The 25628-nt window shown below is 41.9% G+C and overlaps 1 protein-coding gene across 2 annotated transcripts in view; it reads right to left on the bottom strand.

The window, feature by feature from the left end:
- The window catches only part of GALNTL6 (polypeptide N-acetylgalactosaminyltransferase like 6), a 772653-nt gene that overhangs the window by 347734 nt on the left and 399291 nt on the right, over positions 1-25628 (bottom strand). For both annotated transcript variants that reach the window (XM_029076387.2, XM_029076388.2), the window contains one exon: positions 8087-8253. In XM_029076387.2, coding sequence (XP_028932220.1) covers positions 8087-8253 — 167 coding nt within the window. The remainder of the gene's footprint in view (positions 1-8086; positions 8254-25628) is intronic.

Raw genomic sequence — 25628 nt, forward strand, 5'->3', positions numbered from 1 at the left:
TACTTTGGCCAAACCACCTAGACGATGGATAAGGCAGCACGCTGAGATCATCACTTATCGGATCATCTTGAAGGATTTTGCCAGATAAATTTATCGTAGTCCAAAATGGCGATAATCCTTCATGGATACCCAGACTTGAGAAGCAGGATGGCCTAGTGGATAGAGCAAGAGCCCAGGAGTCAGAAGGTCATGAACTCTAATCCAGGTTCTGCCACTTGTTTGCTGTGTGAACTGGGGCAAATCATTTCAATTCTCTGGGCCTCGGTTACCTCATTTGTAAAATGGGATTAAGACTGTGAGCCCAAAGTGGGACAGGCATTATATCCAACCTGATTACCTTGTATCAACCCCAGTGTTTAGAACAGAGCTTGGCATATAGTAAGTGTTTAACAAGTACCATAATTATAATTTTTCCACTAGGTCTTGCTGCAGGGACCGTGTCTGATTTGACTGTCTTATATATTCCCTAGTGCTTAGCAAAGAGTAAGAGCTTATCGAATATCACAATATCAGTAAATCAAGTAATGCAAAAGTAAATTGAAAAATGAAAAGACTGAATGAATTCAAAGCATTATTTGGATAGAAAAGACAGGAGGAACCATAGAGCAAATTATGGTGGTGGGGGGGGGGGAAATTGTCAAGCCAAAGGATATTTTTGCAGGCTTTGAATCTATTTGGGAGACTGATTCTTCTATGGAAAAATGGCAAGTTGAAGTCATTTTAAACTCCAACATAAATGCAATCCTCTCCAGTGAGAACAAGAGTGTTGCACATTTTTGTGACACTTCTGCCATACTGGTGCAGGGAAAAAAGTGGGAGGTTGAAGTGCATTTGCACTCTAGTCTGCCTGTATTACAATCCAAGAAACCTTTGGGACTGAGTCTAAGCATGTACTTGAGCATGCCCCAGTCTAAACGTGGAACTCCAAGCACTAAAAGTGAGCAGAGCAACTGATGTAGAGAAAGTTAGGCTGACACCTATATCCAGGATGGGGTAATCATAACATTTCCCCAAACTGTCCAGGACTTTTCTGGATAGGCCAGAACCTTTGGTGGGCTTATCACGACAAGACAAGTCTTTTGTTAATTCTGATTTCTAACAGAGAATCAAACTGCAGCATGGAAGGGAATTGACAGGCAATCTTTCAGTTTGGAATAATGTACTTTGGTCCCGATATTACACTGTTCCCGGGACAAATCCCTGAGTGCTAAATTGGTGTATTTTGAGGTAGACCTTGTCACCTTAATTTGAAGAATTTGGCTTCATGTTTTGTAACTTGGCCAACTTTCACCCTTGAAAGGTCCAAGTTTATGCTTCTCTCATAGGAACTGTGCATTACTGCCTGTGACTTTGGAAATGAGTACCGCTCCTTTAAAATTTCTACTCTCCATGTTAAGGCAATTAATGAAAAATGTTCTTTTGAAGTCATTGATAAATTTCACTTCTCTCTCATTGCTTTAGATTGGTTAGAAAAAGAAAATAATAATAATAATAATGGTGGTATTTAAGCGCTTACTATGTGCAAAGCACTGTTCTAAGCACTAAGGGGACACAAGGTGAACAGGTTGTCCCACGTGGGGCTCACAGTCTTAATCCCCATTTTACAGATGAGGTAACTGAGGCACAGAGAAGTTAAGTGACTTTCCCAAAGTCACACAGCTGGCAAGTGGTGGAGCCAGGATTCGAAGCCATGACCTCTGACTCCCAAGCCCAGGCTCTTTCCACTGAGCCACGCTGCTTCAGAAATAAGCTAAGATGGAGTCTGGTCTACCTACCCTAATTAGGATGTCAAAATTGTCTTTACTGATGAAATATTGGTTAACACTGGATTTATCTGTGAATAAGTAACCCAGACTCCCACTGTTTTTATGAGCCCCTTCCCCTTTTGGCATCCATCCTGATTTTAAATGTGATGTTTTCCATTTGGGGTTGTATTATATAAATGGCACAGTTTTGTGTTGGCACCCTACTTAAGAGTTTTGGGTGCTACTCACTAAACATTGAAAGAACATGAACGAATAAGATAGATACACAGAAATGCACACAAATAGATACGCAGAAATGCCTTTTCAGATGGAGTCTAGGGTACTGCTTTATGAATGCCTGCTACAAAACAGATTTGTTGCCTGCCAATTCAGACTCTTTATATACACTAAAGTGTTAGCATTTCAAAAGAGAAAATGTATTGACAGTGACATTTTTCTCCTAAAAATAACAACTGTGGCATTTAAGTGTTTACTATGTGCCAGGCTCTGTACTAAGCATTGGGGTAGATACAAGCAGATGGGGTTGGACACAATCCCTGTTCCACAAGGGGCTCACAGTCCTAATCCCCATTTTCAGATGGGGTAACTGAGTCAGAGAAGTAGTGACTTGACTAAGGTCACACAGCAGGCAGGTGGTAGAGTCAGGATTAGAACCCAGGTCCTCTGAATCGCAGGCCCATGCTCTTTCTACGAGGCCTCACTGCTCTGGTTTAAAATCCTTTCCAGTTGCTAAATATTCCCCAGATGTCTGAATTCCTGTTTCCCCTATAGACTATAAGCTCCATGTGGGTAGGGATGGCATCTGCCAACTCTACCACATTGTACTCTCCCAAGTGCCTAGTTTCATGCCCTCCATACAGTGAACACTCAGATATCACTGAAAGGTCGATTAACTGGCTTGTTGGACTGTGGGAGTCATTCCAAATAGACTCTTAGAAAGTCCGCCTAATAACAGGGATGAATCCTGTAATAGTGGATACTGAATGGCCAGGGCCAGGTCTGCTTGGAAGCACGGGAGTTATTTTTAAAGATGACTGATCCCCCTTAACCCCAGCGGTACTCTGTCAGATGTGATGCATTTCCCAGTGATGTGGTCCTCCTCAGGAAATGAGTGCCAGCATCATTAAAAAAATGTCAGAGTCAAAGCCAACCTCATTGGAAAGCCAGAAAATGAGAGAGGGCTATCCCCCTCTCATCTCAAGGGAAGCCAAGTCCACACTGGAGGAATCTGGCATCGATATTTGTCTTTCCACTCTTTTAGATTACGGTAGGTGATCAAGAGAAATATATCCACCCCATCCTTACTCGAGATATTCAGCTATCAAATCAAAAAGTGGTCTTTTCACTACAGTAGGGGTTCAGGCATCCAGACTAAAAGGTCAAAAAGTAAAGGCCCGATGTACCTTTGATCTTGTGAAAAAGAAACGGGAATAGACTTAAAAAGTAAGCAACGTTACTAAATCATATAAATAGAATAGCAAACCAGTTGCAATAAGGATACAAAATTTATTTCAGCGCCTTTCTTTCGGCAAATCTCCATATGAGTTATCCCCTATCGAGGTTCATGGGAGCACAGAAGACCTAGAGAATACTTGTAAAATACACAATTGAGTTCCATAACTTCTTTTAGAGTACCCTAATTTCCAGTGACCTTCAGAAAGGATGGATATCTAGGAGGACTGCTGGGATTACAGCATTCATCCCAGAAGATAAGATTTCCCCAGTTGCATAGAGGGTATTTATTGTTCAACCCAAGAATTGAGGATTCCCAACCTGCTTTTCCCAAGGGAGCTGCACACTCTATTGCCTACAAGTGTCTTCTAAGGCACGTATCTAGATTTTATTGCCTTTTCATTCAGGGCACACTTCAACCTTTGGAAGAAAAAAAAAGGCCCTATAAATAAAAGATATCATTATTAAGAAACACACTCAACAATTCTTACATGTACTCTGGACATGGAATTTGAGATTTTACTACCAAGAATCACCAGGTAGGGGTTCATGCTGATCCATTTAAATCAAATGGGCAGAGTTTTGTCAAGGGGAAAGAGACAAGAAAAATAAAATTATACTATTTCCTTCCTTTCCCCCAGGTTTACTTAGTCTAGCAAGTACTTACTATATCCCATGTGATACATCTGCAATCAGGGAAATGATGAATAATAACTGTGGTATTTAAGCACTTACTATGTGCCAGGCTCTGTATTAAGTGTTGAGGTAGATATGAGCTAGGTTGGTCATAGTTAATAATAATAATAATGATGGTATTTGTTAAGTGCTTATGACGAGCAAAGCACTTTTCTAAGTGCTGGGGGGATACAAGGTGATCAGGTTGTCCCACGTGGGGCTCAGTCTTCATCCCCATTTTACAGATGAGCTGAGGCACAGAGAAGTTAAGTGACTTGTCCAAAGTCACACAGCTGACAAATGGCAGGGCCAGGATTAGAACCCATGATCTCTGACTCCCAAGCCCGGGCTCTTTCCACTGAACCCGCTGTTTCATGGGTCTCAGTTTTAATCCCCATTTTACCGATGAGATAACTGAGGCACAGAGAAGTGACATGTCCTAGGTCATCCAGCAGGGAAGTGTCAGAATAGGGATTAGAACACAGGTCCTTCTGACTCCCAGGCTCTATCCACCAGGCCACTCTGCTTCTCTTTTTACGCATGCTTTGGGAAACCATTTCTAAATAAAATGGAGGTTAGATTGGTAGGCTGAAATCCCACTGTGGACATGGCCCTGTGGGACTGGCACGGTGTCTAATTCCCATTCGTGGACTTTTTTCCCCCACATTTAGTTTACTACCCTGCTCATCTTAAGCACTTATTAAATACTACCATGATGGACTAGACCAGAAAACCCTTTATGTTTATTTCCAGGTCTTCAGAAGCAAACTTACAGAAGCCTAGAATTGATCGAGGTGGCCCACCTTTTACTGTGAGGGGGGCTGGCCTCTGGAGTACAGACAAGGAGACTGGGGAAAATGAAAGAATATTTACAGTACATTTCTCCTCTGCCAACCATTTCTTAAAGACACAGAAGGATCATTTTGCATTTAGGCAAGCTTCTCTTTAGCTACTCAAGTCTCCAAAAGGAAAATGATACAGTGTCCGTGGATTATGGAATGCAGTTGAAATGTTTTTTTGTAAGAGTATCCCTCCTGCTTAGCTAAGAATTATTCCAATTTCTCCATCTCCTCTTAAAACACACTAAGAGGTGAGAAGTGCAAGGTAATTAGAAAATACTGGAAAAATCCAGGCAGAAGTTCTGAGGCAAATGAGTAGGTCATGTTGGCCTCCAGCTGGAAATCTGACAGTCAAGAGCCTTTAAAACATAATAATGTTGGTATTTGTTAAGCACTTACTATGTGCAGAGCACTGTTCTAAGCGCTGGGGTAGACACAGGGTCATCAGGTTGTCCCACGTGGGGCTCACAGTCTTAATCCCCATTTTACAGATGAGGTAACTGAGGCACAGAGAAGTGAAGTGACTTGCCCACGGTCACACAGCTGACAAGTGGCAGAGCTGGGATTCGAACTCATGACCTCTGACTCCAAAGCCCAGGCTCTTTCCACTGAGCCCCATCCTCATGCAACAAACATAAACATAATCATTTTCCCTACCTTAGCTGACACATTACTATTTTATTTCAAAGTCACTCCGGGGATAAATTTGAACACATGCTGAAAATTATATCAGCAACTGCGGCAAATTATACTCACAGCTGCATTGACTTTTGGTACTGCCCATCTCAGTTGAGCTTTAAAATCTGGCCTTCAAAGTGAATGGAAGGTGTTATGGATTAGATGAGATTTGATTGCTAGCACTGTTCAATCCTTAATTGTAATGAACAGAAGTACTGTGGCTAATTGCCTAATATAAATACAGCTGGGGATGGATGACTTGCCAAGATGAAATATTAGAGGCCTTGCCTTTCTCAAACAGCCTCCTAGGGAAATAACATCAGCCTGGATTTTTCCAGTATTTTCTAATTACCTTGCACTTCTCACCTCTTAGTGTGTTTTAAGAGGAGATGGAGAAATTGGAATAATTCTTAGCTAAGCAGGAGGGATACTCTTACAAAAAAACATTTCAACTGCATTCCATAATCCACGGACACTGTATCATTTTCCTTTTGGAGACTTGAGTAGCTAAAGAGAAGCTTGCCTAAATGCAAAATGATCCTTCTGTGTCTTTAAGAAATGGTTGGCAGAGGAGAAATGTACTGTAAATATTCTTTCATTTTCCCCAGTCTCCTTGTCTGTACTCCAGAGGCCAGCCCCCCTCACAGTAAAAGGTGGGCCACCTCGATCAATTCTAGGCTTCTGTAAGCAGCACCACTGGTCCATCAATACCCCAGTGAAACCAAAGATGAGAGTCAGACCTCCCCTTTTGACAACTGTCAAAGGGAAAACTTAGAGGAATATTCAGTCACAGCAATGCTCCATGAATCACATTTCTCCAGAACCCCAGGGCTTCCAGCTGTGCTGTCTCCAGGTCAGGAGGCCGCTCTGATGAATCCCCTCCCGAGACAAAGCTAATTACCTAGAAAATGATCCAAAATGGCACTGTCTTTGCACTGTCTTTCCTTTACCCTTTACATCAGTCTATATATCATCCTCCTTTTTGGTAAGCTAGTGCTTCAAATCCCACATACCTAGCAGAGGAAAGGAAAAAGGTCCAGATGCATTCGAAACCCATTTTTGACCTGGACCAATTAAAGAGGCTTTCAACAACTAAGGTCACTTAACTATATTCAGAAGGCAGCAAAGTTTCTGCTCTTGGTATTCTTAGATTCCAGTGACAATTCACAAGCATAGGGAGCACATTGAGAGAGAGAGAAAAAAAAAGTGTCATGCTCTGAAACAACCGTTATTAATTTGTCCTTAATGTCTTTCCGGAGAGGAAGAACTGTGTCGCAATTATAAAAAGACACCAATAAGTATGACTTTGGGCAATCTAGCAGCTAGTATGCCAGCATCTCAAATTAAGAATCACAGATAACAAGAATGCATTTGTTGAAGAGCCCCCACTGCAGTTTAAGCATTGTGCCTGGCTATTTTTTGAGACTTTTCAAAAACTCCCGAGAAAATTTAGTTATGACCATGGCCGGGTTTTTAGGAATTTCAATTAACCCCTGTGATCTCAGGCTGTAGTTGTTCTCAAGGGAAAAAGAATAATATAGGATTAAATTATTATTGTGTCAGTCTTCCACAGAGTTCTGTTGTACAGTTAAACGAGGCTGCCTTTTGCAATAAAACACTAGGTAGGCCAACTGACAAGTCACCTCCCCCAGTAGGTCAAAGTGAATATATTTCTTTTCAGTAAGTTAAACCAAAAGATGACATTCTTTCACCATTAATACATTCCTTCTTTATATGGCTGCAAACATCCTTTTAAAATCTTGATGGGGGAAAAAAAGCTTTTCTCCTTAACGAAGTTCTACCAAAGAAGTGAAACAAGAAAATTGCATGGAGGAAGCTGCTTTATCCATCACTGCTACCTGTGTTTTGCCCATTGTCATACTGAGTTTAGTCTATTTTAGTCATATGAGCTGCCTTGTCTTCTGCATATATTTTCTAGGGGGTTGAATAAAAAACCCCTTCACCCCAGGCAAGGTGACAGGCTTAAATTAACTTGCCCCATTTTCACGATACCATCTGTTTCTTGGTATTGGTATTTTGCCATCTTTTTTTCAAAAATAGAACTTTTCAGGTGTTTGGCCTGCATTTTCTTCTCACTTTTTATCCTTTTGGTAGGAGACAGACTCAGAAGAGAAAACCTACACTCATTACCCCCATTCTCCCTTAGTACAGCAATCACTACAATGATTTACCTAAGGGTGTTAGACTGTGAAGCACCACAAGTAGTATGAAGGCCATTTGTTGAAAAGAACTGCTTCATAGTCAGGTAACCCAATAAAAACCAAGGTATCAAATAAAAGGAATCCACTACAAATGACAGATTAGACCATTAGCTACACCACCAAATAGTTACCTCTTTTAGTTACCTTACCCTAAACCCATTAAAGAAATCCATATATCAAAGTGATTGCAGAGAATGAAACATTTCACCTCACGCATGTTACAGCGCTACAACACCAGAGATGCCATCTTCATTTCCCAGTCGACTATTTTCAAATTGTCTATGTGATCTTTCCCTTAATTGGCTCCAACTTATACAACCCTAGTAGAGCCAAAATACACACGCAGAGTCCTGGTGTCACCAAAGCTGAAGCCATTTTCCTACCCTTCAGTAGACCAACAAGGTAGCCATTTAGAAGATCAGAGAAAAACCAGCAACAAAGAACTGAATCTTACCTCTATCACTGAAGTCATCCACTAGAATGATTTCGGCAATCAGGCTGTCAGGGGTTCGGTTAATTATGCTGTGTATAGTCCTCAGAAGAGACGTCCAGCCTTCATTATGAAATGGAATGATGATGCTAGTATTTGGCAGCTTTTCCAGGTACACTTTGTGCTTACAGCTAGGAGTGAGGAAGGAAGAGAAGAAGAAGAAGAAAAAAAAAACCAATTGTAGCCAATATAAAGGCTTGGTCCATCAAACTCAGCTGTTCACTTATTAAGTTGACACACAGCTGCAACAAATAACTCTGATTCCCTTCTTCCTACTCTTCTTTCTCCACCCCCATCTCAGACTGCTGCTTTTCTGCATGCTCATATATTATTTATCTACCTATGTACACATTAAATTCAACATGATCTCTTCCCATGCTGTGACCCAACTCCTTAATGATATGTCTGTGTTTTTTTTCAGTAAGCAATGGCAAGATAACAAGCAGTTCATGCAGAGTAAGAGCCACATTCATTTTACACTTGAATCTATCTAATCCATATTGTTTGATTAGGATGAAAAAGCCTGGATTTTATGTTACACAAGTGTTCCTACAAGTAGTACAAACTGTAAGCTTTGCCTAGATATAGTTATTGTAGTGTTTCATTGTTCAACTCGTTTACAGGGTGTTCAGACCACAGCTACAAAGCAACTATTGTATAATACTTGAGGACTGTCAGTGTACTTAAGTTAAAGTGCCCGCCTTCTGGAAATGAACATTTCCTCCCCAGTTTTTATGTCTAAAGTGCTGGGGTAGATACAAGCAAATCGAGCTGGACGTAGTCCCTGTCTCATGTGGGGCTAACAGTCTCATCCCCCATTTTACAGATGAGATTCATTCATTCATTCATATTTATTGAATGCTTACTGTGAGCAGAGCACTGTACTAAGCACCTGGAATGTACAATTTGACAACAGAGATATCTGAGGCACAGAGAAATAAAGTGACTTGCCCAAGGTCATATGCATCACAAGCAGTGAAGCTATAATTAGAACCTATGACCTTCCAACTCCCAGGCCTGCACCCTATCCGCTATGCCATGCTGGCTGTGGGCGGGGGGGGGGGGGGGGGGGGGGGGGGGGGGGGGGGTTAGCACATATTAAGTGCTTTACAGATAGCAGGATTATTATGATTATTAGGTATATTTGCATCCTTGCCTTACTTCAACTATCTCCTCCATTACCATCCCCACTCACAGTATCCCAGATCCTCAAAATCCAGCATCCAAAAATTCTGTACTCATAAATCCTAACAAAATTGGCCTGGCTTCCAGGAAAAAGATAATTAGCACTTCCTTCCTCATTCCTAAACACCTTTTCCTTGGGTTTTCCGACCTAACGGTTTGGTCTTCATCAATGTCAGATTAATGCACGAGTTCACAAAGCCATGGGATAGGGAACTAATCTAAGCATAACACATTTTAATAATAATAATAATGTTGGTATTTGTTAAGCGCTTACTATGTGCCAAGCACTGTTCTAAGCACTGGGGTAGACACAGGGGAATCAGGTTGTCCCACGTGGGGCTCACAGTCTTAATCCCCATTTTGCACATGAGGTAACAGAGGCACCGAGAAGTTAAGTGACTTGCCCAAAGTCACACAGCTGACAAGTGGCCGAGCCGGGATTCGAACCCATGACCTCTGACTCCAAAGCCCGTGCTCTTTCCACTGAGCCACGCTGCTTCTCTACCACTGTCTTTCCCTGGACTGTGGAGTAGGGGTGTTCCTGCCTCGGCCTCCTAACTTACACAACTGCTCTTCAAGCCCCCATCACCTATTTCATCCCAAGAAACTTGAAAGAGAACATCCCACTGAGGCTGCTGCCAGATAAACAACTCCTTTTGGGGTTCAAATATGATGTTAGGTTAGGGGGTATGTTTTTTTTTTTTAATCGGTTATGGTCTTGAACCTGAAGGAGGTCTGTGCCAATATCGCATGAACAGAGTTAGTTGATAAAAAGTAACTCATCCTTGGGAGGGCTCTCATGCATCTTGTGAGCATATTATGCAGCTCTACATTATGGCTGTAAATCAGAATCTGAAGTGACACAGTGGTTCACGTGTGGGTTACGGCTAAGGGCTCTTCCAAGTGTTAGATATCAGGGAGGAAAGCAGAAAAGTAGTGGCCAAAACGCTTATTGTAGTAATCTCTACTACTGATTGATTGATTGGCCAGAAAGAGGTGGGGTGGGAGAGAGGATGCAGGAATGGAAGGGGAAGGAGAAAAGAAAATAGGGGATAGGTAGAAGGAGAGGAAGAGAGAGAGGAGAGGAGATAGTTATACTCACTCTCACAGGCCAAGCTAGACAAACAGAGTGGATAAGCAGAATTTTAAACTTGCAGACATTTTATTATGGAGTACTAAATTCCCTCCCCACATTATTAAAGACCAAAACTATCCAACCAAGCTATTTTTCACAGTTCAGTAAAACAATCATCAACTTTAAAATGTTCCATGTTAATGGAAGCTTTAGAAAATTCAGGAAATAGTTGAAATTCAAGTAGGTTTTTACTGAGTGTTTACTGTGTGCAGAACACTGTACTAAGAGCTTGGGAGAGTACAGCATAGCAATGAACAGACTCATTCCCTGCCCATGACAAGATAACATAGTGTTTCCCCCACTTTGGGACACTGGGGTTCATCTCAAGAAGCAGCGTGGCTCAGTAGAAAGAGCTCGGGCTTTGGAGTCAGAGGTCATGGGTTCGAATTCCAGCTCTACCACTTGTCAGCTGTGTGACTGTGGGCAAGTCACTTAACTTCTCTGTGCCTCAGTTCCCTCATCTGTAAAATGGGGATTAAGACTGTGAGCCCCACGTGGGACAACCTGATTCTCCTGTGTCTACCCCAGCGCTTAGAACAGTGCTCGGCACATAGTAAGCGCTTAACAAATACCAACATTATTATTATTATTATTATCTCAGGCCTGGAAAAGATGTTAGGAAATTCATTTTGTTGTTCCTTGACTCTTTGGCAGGATTTGTCATCCCATATCCCATTAGCATCCCATATCTTGAGCTCATATCATCCCAACCACCTCCTTAGCGGCCCTTAATGGCTCAAATTTGGAGCAGCAGTGTTTTATGAATACCATCGAACTGTGGCTAAAATAATAATGATAACAATGATGATGATGGTATTTGTTAAGCGCTTACTATGTGCCGAGCACTGTTCTAAGTGCTGGGGGAGATACAAGGATATTGTCCCATGTGGGTGTCACAGTCTTCATTCTCATTTTACAGATGAGGGAACCTAGGCCCAGAGAAGTGAACTGACTTGTCCAAAGTCACACAGTTGACAAGTGGTGGAGTGGGAATTCAAACCCATGACCTCTGACTCCCAAGCCCGTGCTCTTTCCATTAAGCCACACTGCTTCTCATAAAAATCAATGACCTCCTCCAAGCCAAATTTGGGATTAAGACAGCCCAGTGATATTTACTGAGCACTTATCATGTGTGGAGCACTGTACTAAGTGTTTGGGAGAGTACATTACAACAGAGTTTGTGGACACATTACTTGCCCTCAAGGAGATTACAGTGTAGATATACTTGAAAGCTTTGTGTGGCTGCCAGCAGCCACAACTGAACCAAACTCCCAAAGCAGTCAAGATCTAAATTGGTATTTTATTAAAACTGGAAAAGGGAAAGAGCTGAACAGAGAATGCTAGAAGCCTGATTTCCAAGGTAATATTTACAATCCCTGAAGTTTAAGACTGCCATGTGTTATCTGGGAACTGTCTGGCGGAAAGCAGGGAAATATAGTTTAGACTAAGAAGTAGCGTGGCTCAGTGGAAAGAATTTGGGCTTTGGAGCCGGAGGTCATGGGTTCTAATCCCCCCTCCGCCGCTTGTCTACTGTATGACCCTGGGCAAGTCACTTGACTCCTCGGTGCCTCAGTTACCTCATCTGTAAAATGGGGATCTGTGAGCCCCAAGTGGGACAACCTGATTACCCTGTATCTACCCCAGCATTTGGAACAGAGCTTGGCACATAGTAAGTGCTTAACAAATACCAATGTTATTATTATTATTATTTTTGTTATTAAAATCACCCAAAGATTAAGCTCAAAAGCAAAGCCCACACTAACTTCCTTTATTCCCCAGGTCTATCTTGGGCAGAGAGAAATATATTTCCACACGCAGATCACTCTGGCTGGAGCTCCAGCCGAACAAACAGGACCTTCTAGAAAAGCAGCCTTTTCACAGCCATCTTCCAAATGAGTGACTTCCTTCAGCTCAGCCCCCTGGTCAGTTCGGGTCTAAGCTGGGAGGGAGATTTTCACCCTGTTGGCCAGAATGTCAGTCTCCTCTCAAGATATACCACCGACCCTTGGGGGAAGGAGTAGGGGGCTGTCTGGAAAGCCAGAACAAACCTGAGACCTAGACCTCTAATTTACGTATATTCCATCAATTTACACGTGTCGTTTTATGTACTCCAATTATTTGTTCTCCCACCTATCCTTCTATACTCTTAACTACTACCAGTTGTCAGTCAATCGTATTTACTGAGCGCTTACAGTGTGCAGAGCACTGTACTGTGAGCTTGGGAAAGTACAGTATAACAATGAACAGATACATTCCCTGCCCAAGGCAAGCTTACAGTCCTTTATGGTTGTGTCTCTAGTTTCCCTCCTGATCCCTCAAATCATAAGCAATTTGTGACTGCTTATATTTTCCTTTGAGAAAAAACAGGGCTTTGTGGAAAGAGCACAGGCTGGGGAGTCAGAGGACCTGAGTTCTAATCCCGAATCTGCCACTTGCCTTCTGTGTGACTTTGAACAAGTGACTTTACTTCTCTGTGCCTCAATTCCCATATCTGTAAAATGGAGTTTTGATATTAGCTCAGATGGTAGAGCGCTCGCTTAGCATGCGAGAGGTAGCGGGATCGATGCCCGCTTTCTCCAATTTTCTTTAGAGAAGCAGCGTGGCTCAGTGGAAAAGAGCCCGGGCTTGGGACTCAGAGATCATGTGTTTGAATCCCGGCTCTGCCACTTGGCAGCTGTGTGACTGTGGGCAAGTCACTTGACTTCTCTGTGCCTCAGTTACCTCATCTGTAAAATGGGGATTAACTGAGAGCCTCATGTGGGACAACCTGATTACCCTGTATCTACCCAGTGCTTAGAACAGTGCTCTGCACATAGTAAGCACTTAACAAATACCAACGTTATTATTCCTACTTAGATTGTAAATCCCCTGTGGGGCAGCAACTGTGTCTGCTATGATTGTATTTTCTCCTCCTCAGTACTTACTAAGGTGTTCATCACACAGTGAGGGCTTAAAAAATACCACTAAAAATATTAGATTCTAAGCTCCTTAAGGGGAGAAACCATGTCTTCAACTTCCACTGTCCTATCCCCAGCGCTTTAGTAGATTAATCCACACAACATAGGAACTCAAGTAAATACGGTCGATTGAGAATTCTGAAGACATCAAGACAAGGAAGTCTTGTTCAAGAGAATTAATTTAATAGGGAAAGATCAGAGACTGGAAAACCTTTTCAGTAAAGGTAACTTACGCTTGGTTAAAACTAAAATCATGATGCAAGATTCAACAGCAATGGCAAAAGAAAAATGCTTAATTCGTGGCCTTTTAAAACCCCTTCCAAAAATTTGCATAAGAGGAATGACAAATTATGAAGCTTTTCAAAGAGCTGACAAAATACCAAAATTAGTCTGTAAACATTCTGTTAAATCTTTCACAGTTATCAAAACAAGCTTCAATAAGAAATTTCTGTTGCTTCACCATTCATTTTCCCTCTAAAAAAACAAGACACATTTTCCGTTTGTGATGACAGGCACTTGTTCAACTGTGAAGACTAGAAAGTATCAGCACTGTCAAAATTTTGGTTGCTTTATAGCATGCTGTTTTACCCCACCTCCTTCTTTTATTGTTGCATTTTAGAGAGTCAACTTCCTGGGATGGTGTCAGCATCACAGAGATGATTATTTCTGGTTCTGAGTACAGGCCACCCTCTTTTTATGGTATTTGTTAAGCTCTTATTACATGCCAGTTGGCACTTTAATAAGTGCTGGATTTGATACAAGCTCATTAGGTTGGACAGAGACCATGTCTCACATGAGCTCACGATATTAATCCGATTTTACAGATGAGGTAACTAGAGGCACAGAGGAGAGAAGCGACTTGCCTGAGGTCACACTGCAGGTAAGTGGAGAAGCCGGAATTAGAACCCAGGTCCTTCCGACTCACAGACCCGGGATCTTTCCATTAGGCCGGGGTGTTCACCGAACACCCGTGTGCAGAATGCTGTCACCACTGTCTGACACAGCTCATCGGGTTTGGTACTTCTGAGCTGTGGCTACATATCCCGGATCTGCCTCTTGTCAGCTGTGTGACTGTGGACAAGTCACTTAACTTCTCTATGCCTCAGTTCCCTCATCTGTGAAATGGGGATTAAGACTGGGAGCCTCACGTGGGACAAGCTGATTCCCCTGTATCTCCCCCAGTGCTTAGAACAGTGATCTGTACATAGTAAGCACTTAACAAATATCAACTTTATTATTATTATTATGAACTAAGAAGAGGTAGGTCATTTTATGGTAGGTGGGGTAACATCCTATCAGAAGCATTTACTGATCACCTATTGTATCTCGAACACTATTCTAAGAGAGTGGGAGGGTAAAATTGAGTTAGAAGACAAGATTGCTGCTCTCAAGGAGCTTACGATCTATTGCGGGTCACCTCTTCTCTCTGAACCTTCCTCATCGAGGGCAAAATCTTTCGACGTGCAGATCCTTTAGAAGACCTGTTTTTGTAGATAAAATGTAGTTTGAAAAATGTCAAAATACTCTTGGAAATAATCAACTTAGGGTTTATATTGTATTAACTAGGACTGAAACAATACACAATGTTAACTAGAAGGGAGTTAGGCTTTTGAAAAGTGTGTCCCCTAAATCATACACTTTTCTTTATTACAGGAGAAAAAAACAGAAAAAAATGTATGCGGAAAAAAATGTATGCAGAAAAAAAATAAAACCCTCATGGGAGATGATTTTTGCTAGAATAGGTTAGAAATAATATTATCAAACCATCTTGGAGCCTGATGGGTTTTTGAAATTAACAGGATTTTTGGTTCATAATACATGTTTAAGGGAATTTGTATCTATGGCCATAGCTTCCACAATAGAACAATTAATTGCTTCACCCTAAATTCATTTCTTCTCTGCTTTTAGCATTCCTCCCTAATAATATCAGGACTCACTATGAAAATAGTTTTCATTTAGTTTATAATGAGAATCAATTCAGAAAGCAAAAGGGCTTTCTTAAAAGGGTTACACACTAAACATCCCTCAGCTTTCAAATGGATGGGAAAATGAAAACTGAATAAATCAAGATAATGAATTCTTTCCTAGTAATTTATGACATTCCCAAATGACAAAAGGGACATTAACATATTTGTTTAGAAAATAAAGAATAAAGCTAACTCTATAAGCACATTCAAATATTCCACATATCTTAACGTTCTCCAGAGATTGCAAGTGTATTTCAACATGTAAAATTCCAATCACTGTAATCTTCTTAAGACTTTCAGAAAGTAGCTTTTTTTCTACCCTTGAGAATGAAGAAATCAGGGGGATTTTTCTGCATGAGAGCCAAAGCACTATTTGACCTCCTTCCAAAGGATTAGCTATGACCGAATCTCCCTGGTTAATCTCTAGGTGAGCCAAATGAAGATGAATCCTAAATCAAGTCTACCTTCCCCCACTGTGGCAGTATTATTTACTATTTAATGTTTTCAAAGTGCATTAGCAAAATCAGCCACTGCTTACATCTATCCCGCATCAGGGAGCATGAGCATGATTAAGATCTAGCTATGATATCTCCATCCTGAGACACCAGAATTTTCACATCTCTTTGACATGTGAAAAAATGGAAGCTCTGAGAGAGTAACAGCTTATCTCAAAGCAGCACGTCAAGCTTTTCTATTTCTCTAATATTCATCAGGGCAGTCTAGCTCTTCATCACACATTTATTTATTTGATGATGAACATCCCAAAGAATAGATCTCTGTGGGCAGGGAAGATGTCCGTTATATCGTTATACCATAGTCTTCCTGCATTTAGTACAGTGCTCTGCACACTATAAGTACTCAATAAATATGACTGACCATTTCTCCAAACATCATGGGCTACTAAAATAGCTTAATTAAATTTTAATTGGCCAGTTCTCTTAAGCATCTTTGGCTGTCTGTAGTAAATCTTGAGTTTCACTTTTTTTTCAAAATTTCTTTATGATCCCACTAAGCTATCCCTCAAAGATGAATTTAGAATTCAGTGTATGCATGAATTCCAGATCACTCCTGAGTTGTATCATACCAATCAAAAGTGCACTGTTATTTTGTAACAGTCTCAATCCCCATTTTAACAGATGAGGTAACTGAGGCACAGAGAAGTGAAGTGACTTGCTCAAGGTCACATAGCAGAGAAGTAGTGGAGCTGCAATTAGAACCCATGACATTCTGACTCTGAGGCCCTGTTCTATCCATTACACCATGCTGCTTCTCTAGAAATTCCAGGAAACTAGTTTGATATTAAAGAATTCAAAACTTTCTTTTAATTGGATTGTACCTATTTTTCCACAGAAACAAATTATCGTAGTGCTTAGTCTCAAGCTCTGAATACAGTAAGTCCTCAATAAACACAACTGTTGGCACATTTGGCATGTGAGCCCTTACAATTATAACAAACTCCTCTAGGAGAGGTCTGGAAGGGCACAAGGAATTGCATTAAAAAATCTTTCCTCTGACCTAGAATTACCCTTGCTTCGCTATCTACAGGATGTTCCAAAACAACAGTATCTCAATTATATGGTGTATTTTGAGCTGTCCATTTTCATCTTCTGACTTCTTGTAACATGGCTGAATCAACACAAAGGACCACTTAGTCCTCTAAGTAAAGCACAGTGACCTATAAAGTGAAATCACCATCAATTAATCGGACTGGACATGAAAAAAAGGATCCTGTTAATTCTCCCAAAGTACTGGAGCAGAAGGCCCCTAATAGTCCCTGCCACACATTAGTGGTAGAGGAGTTTATAGAGGTTGAGAATTCGGAAATAATAAAAAGTCCCACGGAAAGCTATCTTGTCACATGGCATTCCTCACATGGCACTTCCATCAAGCTGAATGCCAAAAGCCGGGCAGCCCCTATGTTTTATGAAAATGGCAGCACCGCTGACATTATCACTGCGCTGTTGTTAAATATGATTCCTCCCAGAGCAGTTCGTGGACTCAGACCAATTATTTTCCCGGAAAACCCCACTGGTCCAGAACAGGAACTCAGCGACACGTTTTCAAATTGCTCAGAATAGAATGACTTCAGAGGCAGAGCTAGACTTTGATTAAACGTGGGTTTTTTTTCTCAAACAGGCCACTCGGTAAAGAGGAAGTAGTGTCCAGACAATGCAGCTACTGCAGGCTAATTTTCCTATCTCAGCATCTGGCTCTTAACAACCTATTTTGAAGTATCAGGCATGGGAAGCACAACTAACCCTAACGAAAGATTCCTGACCTCTTAACAACTTTCTGTTCCACCTGTGAAGTTTCTGGCCCTGATCGATGAACTATTTTGACTGTATCATTTTCCATTTGTTCACAGCATGTGTAGCTAGCTAGCTTCACTTTTTATTTCCCGTGTCCTTCTTCAACATTTGTGACACTGAGGACATGCTTCAAGCTTTCCTTATATGACATCATCTTCGTAGCCGTCTTCTGGTGGAAATGGGAGATTGCCCACCATAGATTGTAAGATCCTCAACTCGATGGTACTGTACTCTATTGGACTCTCCCAGGACTTCAGTGGAGTAATAATAATAATAATGATGATGATGGTACTTATTAAGCGCTCACTATGTGCCGAGCACCGTTGTAAGCCCTGGGGTAGATACCCGGTGATCAGGTTGTCCCACGTGGGGCTCACAGTCTTAATCCCCATTTTGCACATGAGGTAACTGAGGCACAGAGAATTGAAGTGACTTGCCCAAAGTCACACAGCTGATAAGTGGCAGAGCCGGGATTAGAACCCATGTCCTCTGACTCTCAAGCTCTTTCCACAAAACCATGCTGCTTCAAGCCCTCAATAAATGTGATAGATTAATTGCTTGGCTGATAAAATCAAACTGCTTCAGATAGCTGGAAATTCATTCATTCATTCAATAGTATTTATTGAGTGCTTACTATGTGCAGAGCACTGTACTAAGCTCTTGGAATGTACAATTCGGCAACAGAGAGAGACAATCCCTGCCCATCGACGGGCTTACAGGCTAATCGGCGGAGACAGATAGACAAAAACAGTAGCAATAAATAGAATCAAGGGGATGTACACCTCATTAACAAAATGAATAGGGTAATAAAAATATATACAAATGAGCACGGTGCTGAGGGGAGGGGAAGGGAGAGGGGGAGGAGCAGAGGGAAAGGGGGGAAAGGGGACTTGGCAGAGGGGAGGTGAAGGGGGGAAGAGAGGGAGCAGAGGGAAAAGGGGAAGCTCAGTGTGGGAAAGCCTCTTGGAGGAGGTGAGCTCTCAGTAGGGCTTTGAAGAGGGGAAGAGAATTAGTTTGGCGGAGGTGAGGAGGGAGGGCCTTCCGGGCCAGCAGGAGGACGTGGGCCAGGGGCCGACGGCGGGATAGGCGAGAACGGGGAACGGTGAGGAGGTGGGCGGCAGAGGAGCGGAGCGTGAGGGGTGGGCAGTTGAAAGAGAGAAGGGAGGAGAGGTAGGAGGGGGCAAGGGGATGGAGAGCCTCGAAGCCCAGTGTGAGAAGTTTTTGTTGCATGCGGAAGTTGATAGGCAACCCCTGGAGGTTTTTAAGAAGGGAAGTGACAGGCCCAGTGCGTTTCTACAGGAAGATGAGCCGGGCAGCGGAATGAAGAATAGACTAGAGCGGGGAGAGACAGGAGGAAGGGAGATCAGAGAGAAGGCTGACACAATAATCCAGCCAGGATATTATGACAGCCCGTACCAGTAAGATAGCCATTTGGGTGGAGAGGAAAGGGCGGATCTTGGTGATATTATAAAGGTGAAACCGGCAGGCCTCAATGATGGATCGGATGTGTGGGGTGAACGAGAGAGCCGAGTCAAAGATGACACTGAGGTTGCGGGCTTGAGAGACGGGAAGGATGGTCGTACCATCCACAGTGATAGGGAAGTCAGGAAGAGGACAGGGCTTAGGAGGGAAGATAAGGAGCTCAGTTTTGGACATGTTTGGAAATATCCTGTGCAGTGTTATATTCTAGAACAGTAATAAAAATTCAGGAGAGCACTTTGGGCTGAGAACATGTCTATCACCTCTGTTAAATGGTACTCTCCCAAGGGCTTAGTGCAGAGCTCAGCACACAGTAAGGACTTGATATATACCAGTGATTGATCGATTGATTAAACTAGAATTAGAATAGAGACAGCTTTCAAAAAAAAAAAATTTCCTCCATTTTCTTTGATGACCATAGGAAGAATCCATTAGAGACAGGATAATTTCCTGTCACTATGCTAGGTGGAACACTTAGCTAAGGAAAACCTTGTGAACTCTGGGTCCCTCTTCTCACTGGGAACTAAAAATACAGAAAATGAGGGTGTACTCTAAAACGTATAAAGATTTTGGTAATTATGAAATCTTTGCGGTGGGGGAAGTTAGCATATACTACTGTATGGGCACACACACTGAGAAGAAGCATGGTCTAGTGGATAGAACATGGGCCTGGGAGTCAGAAGAACCTGGGGTCTAATCCCGGCTTTGCCACTTGTCTTCTGTGTGACCTTGGGCAAGTCACTTAATGCCTCTGTATTTCAGTTACCTCATCTGTAAAATAGGGATTAAAACTTTGAGCGCTGTGTGGGTCAGGAAATGTGTCCAACCAGTATAAAGTTACTTTATAACTACTCCAGGGTACTCTAATACAGTTCCTGGCACACAGTAAATGCTTAACTAATTCCACAATTATTATTATTATAATACATGGTATACATATATATGTATCACATATCCAAGAAATCCCAAGTAGAGACCTAGGATGGCATGGTAAGTACCAAAGCATTTTTTAATATAATCATCAGTGCTTTTCTTAATGTAGTCATAGTTTGTCCATTTAAAGAAGTGCAGTTGTTTTAATGATGGTAATAAATCAAAACAGAAAGTGTCCAAGGGGAATACACACAGACACACAAACCCTAAATCATCTGTTCACCTTCCGTCATAATAACCCCTACTCCACTCCAATTACAAGATAATGGTAACTGTCTCCCCTTCTAGACTGTGAGCTCTTTGTGAGCAAAGAATATGTCTGTTATTATACTCTACTTTCCCAAGCACTTAGTACAGTGCTCTGCACACAGTAAGTGCTCAATAAATATGATTGAATCAGTGAAAGATAACTGATTCATAAGTAAAGGCCACTGGGAAAGATTGTTGGTATTTGTTAAGCACTTACTATAATAGTAATAATAATAATTTTGGTATTTGTTAAGCCCTTACTATGTGCTAAGCACTGTTCTAAGCACTGGGTAGATACAAGGTAATTAGGTTGTCCCGCGTGGGGCTCATAGTCTTCCTCCCCATTTTATAGATGAGGTAACTGAGGCACAGAGAAGTGAAGTGACTTGCCCAAAGTCACACAGCTGATAAGTGGCGGAGCTGAGATTCGAACCCATAACCTCCGAATCCCAAGCCTGGGGTCTTTCCACTGAGCCATACTGCTTGTCACGTGCAGAGCACTGTTCTGTTTTAAATTTAATTTTAAATTTAATTTAAATTTAATTTAAAATTACCAGATGTTTTGCATATAGTTATAGTTCTTCCATTTTTTGTCTGATGAGTGAATGAATAAGGATACACACATACGGTTAAAGGTTCTTCCATTTTTTTGTCTGACGAGTAGATGAATAAGGATACACACATATCCCTACGGATTTGGGAAGGTCGGAAACCTTTCAGGGACCAGTGCTTTCATCATTCCCCCTTGTAGACTGTGAATTTAATTCATCAGCCTTGGTGGATCTCTTTTGGACAGAGAGAAGAGGGGCAGGGAGTACGGAGTTGGGGGAGGGGGAACTCGGAGAAGCCTTCGGCAATGATCTTGGTAAATTCGAGTTCTGGGTTGGATGCTTCCAAATATAGTGACAATTCATCAGAATAATCTGACAAACCGTGCAATGTTCATGGATGATTTATAGCCCTTGGAGTTAAAGGTCTCTATTTTCCACCGGTATCCAAAGGCAGAAATATCAGAATTCACTATGGGAATTGTGGTGCTTCTAACATAGCTACTGACCCAGTTAAGGCTGACCCCATCCACTGTTACTAATTATGCAGGATTAAAAAAGAAGCCAAAAAACTCCCCAATTCTTTAATTTCCCTTCCAATGCAACCTATGTTTGGATGTACTTCTATAATAATGATAATAACTGTGGTATTTGTTAAGTGCTTACTATGTGCCAAGATCTGTACTAAGCACTGGGGAAGATAAAAGATTATTCGGTCAGAAATAGTTTTTCATTCATTCATTCCACTGTATTTATTGAGTGCTTGCTGTGTGCAAAGCACTGTGCTAAGGTCTTGGGAAGCAGCGTGGCGCAGTGGAAAGAGCACGGGCTTTGGAGTCAGGGCTCATGAGTTCGAATCCCAGCTCTGCCACTTGTCGGCTGTGTGACTGTGGGCAAGTCACTTAACTTCTCTGTGCCTCAGTTCCCTCATCTGTAAAATGGGGATTAAGACTGTGAGCCCCACGTGGGACAACCTGATTCCCCTGTGTCTACCCCAGCGCTTAGAACAGTGCTCTGCACATAGTAAGAGCTTAACAAATACCAACATTATTATTATTATTATTATTATTAAAGTTTAACAATAAACAGACATGTTTCCTGCCCACAGTGAGTTTATAGTCCCTCTCTCAAGGAAAAGGGACTTATAGTTTAAGGATTAGGAATCACCATTTTCTGTTAAAGGATTTTTCCTCTCGTGGAGCAAATCTGATTCTTAAATACATCACACAAACTGTCTAATTTTTTTTAGTGAGGAGAATTACTGGCCTGGATATATGTAGCTAAGTAGATCCTCTAAATATAAGCTTGTTGAGGCCAGGAGACATGTCTACCAACTCTGCTATATATCCCTCTCCCTATCACTTAGTACAGTGCTCTACACATAGTAAACACTCAGTGAATACCATTAATGAGGAGGAGGAGGGGCCTGGGACACATACACAGCCAAGACTGTAATGTTCTAGAAACTGGGATTGGTTAAATATCCCGATTTTTCTCACTTTAGACTTCCTCTGTATGCAGATTCCTACACTGTGAGCCACCTGAGGACAGGGCCATGTCTTCTACCTCTAATAAGCCATGTGCTCTGAAGAGTAGGTGCTCAGTACACACTGTTGACTCTTTCCAGAAACAAAATGAGCTAGGTACTAAGAGTTCTGCTGGAGAGTGGAGATAATTTTTCCTTCCATCTTGTGTATTGTCCTTTTGATTTGGTGAAAAAGAGGTAGCCAAAGGGTTTGCAAGTCTGTAGAATTTGGCCTAGTGGAAGGAGCATGGGTATGAAAGTTACAAGACTTGAGGTAATCCCAATCAATCCCAGTTCTTTTACTTACCTGCTGTGAGACCTTGGCTAAGTCCCCTAACTTCTCTGTGCCTCAGTTTGTTTATCTGTAAAATGGGGATAAAAAAAATACCTGCTCTCCCTCTCTCTTTCTTAGACTAAAAGCCCCATGTAAGATAGGGACTGTGATGGGCCCGATCATCATGTCTCAAACCCCAGAGTTTAGTAGAGTGCTTGGCCCATAGCAAGTACTTAAGTCACACAATCATTATTGTCACAGCATGCAGATCCCAAAGGCTCAACAGTAAAGAGATGCCGAAGGTAGAGATTGGGAAGCAAAGCTAGTGGAGAGTTCAGAGGTCATGCACCATTTGTCAGAGACAGCGTTGGTACACAAGTAACCACAAGAGTGAGACAGAAGCCATTTTCAAGGACACCATCCACACCACCAAGTATTTTCAGGGATGTTGTTAAGCTGAAAGCTGAATCCCAGCTCTATCGCTTGCCGGCTGTGTGTTCTTGGGCAAGTCGCTTCACTTCTCTGGGCCTCGGTTCCCTCATCTGTAAAATGTGGTTAGAGACTGTGAGCCCCACAGGGGACAGGGATTGTGTCCAACTTGATTTGCTTGTATCCACCCCAGTGCTTAGTACAGGGCCTGGCACATAGTAAGAGCTTAATGTGTGGAAGCAGTGTGGTTTAGTGTAAAGAGCATGGGCTTGGGAGTCAGAGGTTGTGGGTTCTAATCCCAGCTCTGCCTCTTTGTCAGCTCTGTGACTTTGGGCAAGTTGCTTAACTTCTCCATATCTCAGTTACCTCATCTGTAAATTGGGGATTAAATTTGTGAGCCCTATGTGAGACAGGGACTATGTCCAATCTAATTGCCTTGTATCTCCCCCAGTGCTTAGAATAGTGCTTGGCACATAATTAATGCTTAACAAATACCATTATTCTTCTTATTGTTAATAAATACCACAATTTTATCATTATTATTATGAAATCCCCATTTAATGGATGAGGTAATTGAGGCACAGAGAAATGAAATGACTTTCCCAGTGTCACACAGCAGCGAAGTGGCAGAGCTGGAATTAGAACCGGGCCTCTCTCATCCAGTCCATTCTTTTTCCACTTCTTCTTGGAGCTTTTCCCCAGGGCTTTTGGAGTTGGGGCCTTTGGGGGAAGGGGGAAGGGGCAGAGACTTCTAGATCATGAGCCTGTTGTTGGGTAGGGATTGTCTCTATCTGTAGCCGAATTGTACTTTCCAAGCACTTAGTACAGTGCTCTGCACACAGTAAGTGCTTAATAAAGACAATTGACTGAGTGAATGAACTGACCAGGTGCAAGAGACACGATGTGTAACACGGGGCTTGCTAGGACTGTGGTGAGCACACACCATGTGAGAATGAATATCTGCTTCAATTCAAACAAATGCCAATGGGCTTAAATCAATTCCACTGAATTAGGGACCTGGTTAGCTCAGGTAACTCACATTAAGAAGCGGTAACGGTAATTGGCAAGGTCTATAATTCATTATTTGCCACTGCATATCGACTCTGAGGTCACAGAGTAATGTGAGGCAGGTAACATTTCAAAATGAGCTAGTCAACTCGTAGAACGTGTAGCTGTGCCTAACATATTATCGATTCTTCATAACTGCGCATTACCCGCAGTAATTATGTCTCATGCCTAGCTTGTGCTTTGTGCTCGGAGATAAATGTCAGCTATTTGGATGCTATAAAGCAGAGCGCTTCCCTGTTTTCTCTGGATCCAAGTTCATCTGTGCCTAACTTTCCATGCCGGGTTGTCAGTGGATAACATCCCAGCCCCAGAGCTCTATTGTACATATCTGTAGTTATTTATTCATATTAATAGTTACTTCCCCTCTAGACTGTAAACTTGTTGTGGGCAAGGAATGTGTCTGTTTATTATTATATTGTACTCTCCTAAGCGCTCAGTACTGTGTTCTTCATACAGTAAGTTCTGAGTAAATACGATAGGCTAACTGACTATCCGTGTCATTTAGGCTCTACCTGATGTGCATAGTAAAGAAGCTCTCGAATCTTTACTCACTAAGCATTAAATTCTCCTCCCTTCCTCTCCAACTGTAGCATGAATATATATATTTTTATTGTCAATTGATAATGATGGCGATGATGATGATAATTATGGCATTTGATAAGCACATTCTACGTACCAGGTACTGTATTAAGCATCCAAATAGGTACAAGGACAGATTTGCATGTGCAGTTTGTTAAGGCAGATCTGACCTACATTGGCTTCTTTAACCATGAGCTGTTCGATCCTGACAGGATTTGGCTTCTCTGCTCACAGTCAAGAGACTTCAATGCCAAATCTTTAGGCCCTAGAGAGGAGTTCTCTTGTTTGGCCCATGCAAATTCTTGTTTTAGTTGAATGTAGAAGAATACACTATTTGTCTCCCCTCCTCAAGGACAACATGAATTGTGTTTACCTGAATGAGTCTGGCTGCCTTGTATGGAAAAAAGAAAATGTGGCTTCTGCTGTCAGTTTACCTCAGTTTCTGAATGATTTCTTATAATGATCATTAGTACTAAGCTAGCTATGTGCTGAATTTGTCTTAGGGCTCATGTTGAGTTCTTTATAACTTTTTGAGTGGGAACAAAACAAAACAAACTCCTCCTTCCCCCCATAGCCCCGACTCACCCCATTTACTCTACCTGCCCCCACACAGCACTTGTGGATATATGTACATATCTCTAATTCTATTTATTTATACTGATGCCTGTTTACTTGTTTTTGATGGCTGTCTCCCCCTTTCTAGACTGTCAGCCTGCTGTGGGCAGGGATTGTCTCCCATTGTTGCCGAATTGTACTTTCCAAGCACTTAGTACAGTGCTCTGCACACAGTAAGTGCTCAATAAATACAACTGAATGAACGAATGAATAAATGGTGAGCAGGACAGGAGTACTGAAAACTTCTTTCAGTC

Source organism: Ornithorhynchus anatinus, chromosome 12 (assembly GCF_004115215.2).
Source record: "Ornithorhynchus anatinus isolate Pmale09 chromosome 12, mOrnAna1.pri.v4, whole genome shotgun sequence".
Classification (NCBI taxonomy): domain Eukaryota; kingdom Metazoa; phylum Chordata; class Mammalia; order Monotremata; family Ornithorhynchidae; genus Ornithorhynchus; species Ornithorhynchus anatinus.